The sequence below is a fragment of the Apis dorsata genome, unplaced genomic scaffold (genome assembly GCF_000469605.1).
Source record: "Apis dorsata unplaced genomic scaffold, Apis dorsata 1.3 scaffold_249, whole genome shotgun sequence".
NCBI lineage: Eukaryota > Metazoa > Arthropoda > Insecta > Hymenoptera > Apidae > Apis > Apis dorsata.
In genome coordinates, this window is record NW_006263528.1 from 237768 (window position 1) to 245330 (window position 7563).

The window sequence follows — 7563 nt, forward strand, 5'->3', positions numbered from 1 at the left end:
TTGAAATTATTAAAAACTTTGTTTATATTTTAAAAAAAAGTTGACTTATAATTTTATGTTTAGATATAATCAAATAATTTAATTTAATATTAATAATTTAATTTAATTTAATATTAAAAGTTTTTTTTCAATTATCTTTTGAATATTTTGAAATTTGGTCATATTTAGAAATTTTTGTTTATATACATGTTAAAATGCGCAAGATATGTCAAAAATGGAAGCATCATGATTTTTCCAAATTGATAATATATAATACTAGAATGATAATTATATACTTTTTTAAATTATTGAAAAGATATAAATCTAAATTTATCTAAATAAATTTTTGAACATTCATTTAAATATTATTTTATCTTCTTTTTTATCTTGTAGATAATTTGTTATTCATTCTTGGTATATAATAAAATTAATTAGTATCTCATGAATATAATATAATGAATATAAAACAATTATTAAAATGTAACAAACTAAAACAAAATTAACAAAATAATATTTATGTAATTATGTAAAAAAATATATATAATAAATATTTAATGAATGAATTTGAATCTAATTATAATATGGAATTAACAATAATTGTTAACTTAAATTAATATTATTATTGGAAATTTTAAAAAATTAAAAAATAAATATTTTGATTAAATAATTTATAAATAATTAATTTTCAATTATATACTTATATACTTACTTATTTATAACTAAAAATCTGTATAATTTATTAAATGAAATTATTAAATAAAAAAAGTAATTTATACAAAACTGAAATATAAATAAATTAACAAACATAAAAATTGACAAAAAAGCAGTTGCACATATTTCATTTACCACGACTTTCTGTGTTTGAAATATTTCTTTGAGAATAAATAGATCCTTGAGTTAATTCTCTCAATGGGCCTTTTCTCAATTCTGGATTAGGTCCTTTGGCAACATAACGATTTCCAAAAACCAAACTTGCATCATGTCCATTAGCTATTGTTTTATTATATATTTCTTTACTTAATAAATTCGGATCTGGTCCTGACCAGGGTGCATAATCAGGTCTAAAAAAATTTTAAATAATTTTATTTATTATTTATTTAAATCATATAATAATTATAATTATATAAAAAATATAAATTTATTCATTATTAATATTAGAAAAAAAATGTTTAACTTACAAAAGTAAATCATTATTAGCTCCTTTTGGTAAATCAGGATTTGGTCCAACTGATTTTGTCAAATATGGAGATTTGTATTCATTGTCTTCTGTTGTACTGGTTCCTCGAGAAACTCTAAAAATATTATTGAACATTATATTTTTATAATGAATATTAAATATAATTATTTTAAAAAATCATAGATATGGCAAAATATAATAGAATTTCGCCTTACTTTGGTATTTCTATTTTATTTTTAGATCGTTTAGATTTTTCCGAATCTGCATCCTTAATTATTTTTTTAATTGGTGATACAGTTAATTTTACGGCTTCAGTTATTGGTGGACTATCTTTTCTTTCATCACTTTTACTACTGTAATGTTATATATTTTTATTTAGGTAAAACATTTGCATGAAGTATAAAATTGAAATATTGTTTAATTAGAAAAAAAGTTTAAAATTTCCATTATATATATAAAAAGTACGAATTTCTTTATTTAGATATATATTACCTTTGACTACTTGATGTACATAAAGGTCTTGTAGCTTCTTCTGTAACCATGATGTCTAATATGTGTATTGCTCTTTCTTCATCATAATCAACGCTATCCATAGCGAGCATTATTACTCTTTCTGGCACTGATTTATATTTTTCCACTAATCGCATTTTCACTAATAAATCATAATTTAGAAAAATTAAAATATTGAAATTAATAGTTTATTTCTTTTTGATCCGAATCATATTTGATGTTTTATCCTAGATTTATATTTGTAAATTTTAAATTACTTTTAAAATTTACTTTATAATTTAATTATATCTTCATATTTTATATTCAATACACATATTTTATACCAATAACTCATCAACATTGATATATGTCTATAAAACTAAATTATAATATAAAAAATACATTAACAATAAAACAAGATTTTCACATGGAATTAAGAAGAATTAAAATATTGATATTATTAATATTATTAAAATATTAAATATATTTACTTTTATTTTTTTCTTCTAAACTTTTCATACGTGGTGGTGGAGTAGGTGCAATTTGTTGTTCTTTTTTTATCTAAAAAAATATATGAATATTTTATCTATAATATTATGAAATATTTATAAAATAAAATATATTAACATTATAAATATAAAAAAATATAAATATATAATTATAAATTATACAAAAATATATAATATATAATTATAAAAAAATATTAATTTTTTATGTGATATATAATATTAATTAAACATAAAAAGATTTGATATATTACTTGTTCTTCTTCCTTTTTTCGTAATGATTTAGGAGCTATAGGATTTCGTTTTTCATAACCCAAATCAATTAATTTTTCAGAAGCTTTTTGAACATTGTTATCACTTTGTTCCAAAATATCAAGCAACATAGTTTCTTCTACTTTTGGAAATACATTTTTCAGGTACCTGCAATATAGTATTTTAGTACATGATATTTATTAAAACTATTTCGTAATACACATGATATAAATATAAACAGTCTACAATATAGAATGAATATTGTGAAGATTTACTTATAAATTAAAAAATAATAATAAAAGTGATTATTAAAGAAAAATGTATACATTAAAATAATATCCATTTAGTGATTAGTAACTAAAAATTATTAAATTATAATAATTAATAATTAATTAATAAATTATAACAATTGTATGCACATATAATTGTTATAATAATTAATAATTAATTAATAAATTATAATAATTGTATGCACATATAATTGATAATTTGATAATTTGAATAAAAATATTATTTCGAATTTATTAAAATTAGTATAATAATTAGTATAATATAAGTAAATCTAAAAAAAATAAAATAATATATTTTAACTACAATCTCAAATATAATATTTCAAATTATAATATAACGTGCACATATTATCATGCTTTAAACCACATTTTTGTTCAATAAATGTGGTTTATTGTATATATGGTTTATTGTATAAATGAGTTTTATTATATTTATATAATAAAATTATATAATAAAATTATATAATAATTATATAGTAATATTATATTAATATTTTTTTTCATTTTGTTTGATAATATTTAAATATTTAAATAATTGAAACTTATATTATTATTTTTCTTAATTTACATATATAATACTGAATACTTTTAAGAAACTCATTTATTATTATGAAATTTTTATTATAACAAACAAATAACATAAAAGGAAAATATGAATTTTTATTATAATTATTAAAAATTAAACAAAAAATGCATTGATGATATGAAACCAACCTATCTATGATCTGTGTAAATTTTATATTATCCAACATATGGTGTATTGTAAACCAGGAAGAAACTGAAATGAAAAATGAATTCGAAATAACATTATATATAAAAAAATTAAATATAAAAATAAATTAAATATAAATTATAATAAGAAAAAACAAAACATACAAATTAAATTATTCAATAATTTAAAAAAAATTACTAAAAAATTATTGGTTTTTTGATATCATTCTTTAAAAAACTACTCAAAATATAGAGTTATCTACTATATAGGACGTAAATTTTTGCGACATATTACTATTATTACTTAGTCAAACATTTTGCATTCTCACATTGATTAATTGCAATATTATCACTTATAAAATTATACTTAACAAATTTTAACACATTGCAGATAAATAAATTTATAATTTCTAATTCTAATTTTTATTTATTAATAAATTATAGAGGATAAAAATTGAATTTGATTAAATGAGAAATATTTGATTGAATAAATAGTCTGCAATGTGTAATAACACATGCTATCACTACACAGCATTGTATATACTTATGTACAGAAAATGTACAGAAAATATATCAGATATTCAAAATAAACTAATATGTATAATGTTTTTTTTGCTATCTGATATATTTCTTTGCAACTATCACAAGATACAATATCAACATCTAGCATCCATATCTGGTAAAATTTAAATTATTAATATAGGAAAAACCTAAGTTTCATTTTTGGGGAGTTAGGGGCTGGCCGAGTCCCACGAGGTGGACTCAATGTTAAAGTTGCATGTATAGCATGTGGTGGTAATCGCCATCTTGGTATTGCATAGTTAGAATGCACTCCCACAGGTGTGCATGGTCCTGGCGCACAAAGAGGATTCTTTTCCACTTGTAAAGCGCTGACAACCAAAGCTGCTCTGTTATGGTATCTGAAAGATATCAGCTACCACCTTAGCACTCTAATTGTATAGTGCTAATGAAACTCAATGAAAAAAACTAATATATATCAGAAATATAACTAAATATAAAAAATGTGTATATTAATATAATTCAAATTTAAGGATATAAAAATTTATATTAATGGATGTAAAAGAAGTTAACCAAAATTTTTGTTAATAATGATATATGATAATATAAGGATTTAAATGTATATTATAATTTATACATATACATATATATTTATGTATATATTTACTTACTTTTTTAAAAGAAGTCGAATATGAGTATCAGAAACTGTTGGAAACATTGCATTGATTTTAGCAACTTGCAATTCAGAATCTGAATTTTGTGTTAAACATGTTTCCATATTTTTTATTGGTGTTAAAGATCCCAATGTCATATCTCCAAGCCTATTTGTCATTGCACTAACTGATTTTAGAGATAATGGAGTTTTCAGATCCTACATAAATTATTTCCTTAATTAATTATTATATTATAAATTAAATATTATTAAATATTTTATATTTAATATTAAAATATATAAAATAACATATTTAATAAATAGATAATAGTAAAATTAATATAAAAATATTTAATATAAAAGTTTCATATAAAATAATATTGTTTATATCATTATTTATTTTTATATTGATAATTTATATAAAAAAATATAAGAATAATTAATTCAAAATTTGACTTGATTTTAAGTTAAATATCAAAATATCAAATAATATGTAATAATGCATATAAATTACAAATTACCTACCTGCAAACTAGGGGGTAAAAATGCAAGTTGTGGATTATGATAAGGAGACGGTGTAGGATAGATTTGAGGAGCTCTATGAGCTCCTGCATAACCTACATGTCCACCTCCGTTTCCTCCAGTCTATTTATTTTAGTTGTACATATTATATTTTATCCAAATGCAGCATGTGCATATGATAAGAATACATATATTGGTAATGCAATTAAAATTTTAATACATGCATGAATATAATTTTAAAAATTCATATTTTTTCATATATAAAAATATATATGTTCATTATATGATGATTTAATAAATCTAACATATTTAATATAGAAATAGAAATTATTACTAACCTGCATAGGTATATCTTGGGAAGTAATAGTTGTAGCAGAACTCAGTGCCATTGAATTTTGTGATTGTATATACTGAGAATACTGCCAATATCTTACTCTTGGATCTTCCCATGTTGTTGTACGATTAAAATGATTTATAAAATATCTGTAAATATTTTATATATATTTATATATTAATTAATAATTAAATTATGTTATTATACTATTTATCATGTAATAATTTGATCATAATTATTTATAATTATTAATATATTATTATATCCCAATAAAACATAAAATATTAATAAAGAATAATTATATAATAATATTCTTTTTTATCAATTTATATTTAACAAACAGTTAAATGACGAAACAAATCATGATAATTGCGTAATATTAGTTATTTATAATAAATAAATAATTTCATTAATATTTGTTTTTTTCAATATCAAATAATAAAATAACATAAGTTTTTATAACAAATATACATACGGACGACCACTTCGAATATCATATCTGCATTCCCAACCAGGTGGCAATTGACTTCTGTCACTTTCTTCAGCCATCTTTACGTATTTTGATAACTTAAAATAAATTGTTCCGCACCTAATATTGCATATTTATTATTATAGTTAGAATTGATTTTAATTATATGAGAATACAAACAAATTAATTAAAATTGATTATTATATATAATATTATATTACATAATATTATAACATATTTTACATCAATTATTAAACATAAAAATTTGAAATATTATTAATTCTAAATATATTTATGTTAAAAATATATTATTTGATACTAAATAATTGAAATTTATTCTATATTATATATTCAGATAATATTTAATAATATTTTAATATAAAATAATATAATTAAATTCTTTTAATTTAATAAGATTTAAATAATTTTCATTCTTCAAACATATATATAAATATTTATTAACATTCATTTTATATAAAATATAAAATATTGATTTAAACAAATAGAATTATTTTATAAAATACATAATTTAAATTAAATTCTAATTTTTCATATTGATTTATTTTATTAGATTTTATTAATTTTTACATCATTTATATTCTATTTAAAGAACAATAAATTATACAAAAAATTTCTTTAGTAATAGAAATATTTTAAAAAATATCAAATTATTATTTCATATAATTACATAACATTTTTTACATTGAATATAATAAAAATTACACAAATTGTTTAAGTTTGATATTTATTACATATATATTTATTACATGTTTTTTGGATATTTTATTAAATAATAAATATTGCAATTTGTTCTTTAAAAATAATTAAATTTCTAATATTAAATATCTATTTATTTTTAATGTCACATAACGAATATTATTCCTTTTTTTTCTTCAGTATAAAATCATTATACATATTATATATCATTCCTAAACCAATAATACTAAGTGCTGTAGCCTGAGCTGCAACTCTTAGTTGTGTTAAATATATAGAAGGATTTACTGTTTTTGTTTTCCATTTATATATACCTATTCCACATATAATAGATAAACCTGTTAAACCTATAAAAAAAATCTTATTTATTTTCATAAAATAATATTAAATTTAAAAAATTTATTCAGATTATTTATATTTTAATTATATTATAGTGAAAAATAAAATAATTATTATTAAAAAATATTGATTTTTGTTATTTTTAATGTTTTCCTTTATATTCTTAATTTATTATCAGAGTAAATAAACATACAATAATGAAATAATAATTAAAAACATACCAGCTACAGCAAATGGAGATCGTTTTACTAGTGCATATAATTTTTCTGTCATGGACTTTTCATTTTCTAATGTTTGTCTAAGAGCTTCTTCTGGAATTTCCATTAATTTTGTTTGTTTCCAAATATTTTCATCCATTGTTCACCTATATAATATTATTTATAAATTTAATAAAAAAAATATGATGCACATATATAAGATATTTTATATGAATATTATATATTACATATAATCATATATATTTATCTATGTTATTATATATATAATATAATATATAAATATATATAATGTTTTTATAAAATGATATTAGTAAAATGATTTTGAAAGTAATATTTTTAAAATATATATATAGTTTATTTAGATGTACACGTAATATTATTAAATAGTTATT

General features: G+C 18.5%; 3 protein-coding genes across 5 annotated transcripts in view; 1 reads left to right on the top strand and 2 right to left on the bottom strand.

The window, feature by feature from the left end:
- Window positions 1-6172, top strand: part of LOC102675009 (multifunctional methyltransferase subunit TRM112-like protein) — a 10653-nt gene extending 4481 nt beyond the window's left edge. Inside the window, exon 4 of the mRNA XM_006616077.2 lies at window positions 6115-6172. The gene's annotated coding sequence lies outside the window, so the exon portion shown is untranslated. The remainder of the gene's footprint in view (window positions 1-6114) is intronic.
- LOC102674690 lies at window positions 754-6508 on the bottom strand. Of its 3 annotated transcripts, XM_006616074.2 has the most exons (12): window positions 6489-6508; window positions 5907-6020; window positions 5436-5580; window positions 5101-5220; window positions 4595-4794; window positions 4115-4324; window positions 2406-2571; window positions 2137-2206; window positions 1649-1808; window positions 1372-1509; window positions 1158-1271; window positions 754-1040 (listed from the first exon to the last, which is right to left on the bottom strand). In XM_006616074.2, the coding sequence occupies exons 1-12, from the start codon at window positions 6491-6493 to the stop codon at window positions 818-820; spliced, it is 1665 nt and encodes a 554-aa protein (XP_006616137.1). In that variant the 5' UTR covers window positions 6494-6508; the 3' UTR covers window positions 754-817. The 3 variants fall into 3 exon arrangements, with proteins under 3 accessions (XP_006616137.1, XP_006616138.1, XP_006616139.1); XM_006616075.2 differs by lacking the exon at window positions 5101-5220; XM_006616076.2 differs by lacking the exon at window positions 4115-4324.
- Window positions 6509-6631: 123 nt separating this feature from the next.
- LOC102674575 (HIG1 domain family member 1A, mitochondrial-like) overlaps window positions 6632-7563 on the bottom strand; it is a 2321-nt gene continuing 1389 nt past the window's right edge. Inside the window, exons 2-3 of the mRNA XM_006616073.2 lie at window positions 7175-7317; window positions 6632-6961 (exon numbers count right to left, since the gene is read on the bottom strand). Coding sequence (XP_006616136.1) covers window positions 6777-6961; window positions 7175-7310 — 321 coding nt within the window. The 5' untranslated portion in view covers window positions 7311-7317 and the 3' untranslated portion in view covers window positions 6632-6776. The remainder of the gene's footprint in view (window positions 6962-7174; window positions 7318-7563) is intronic.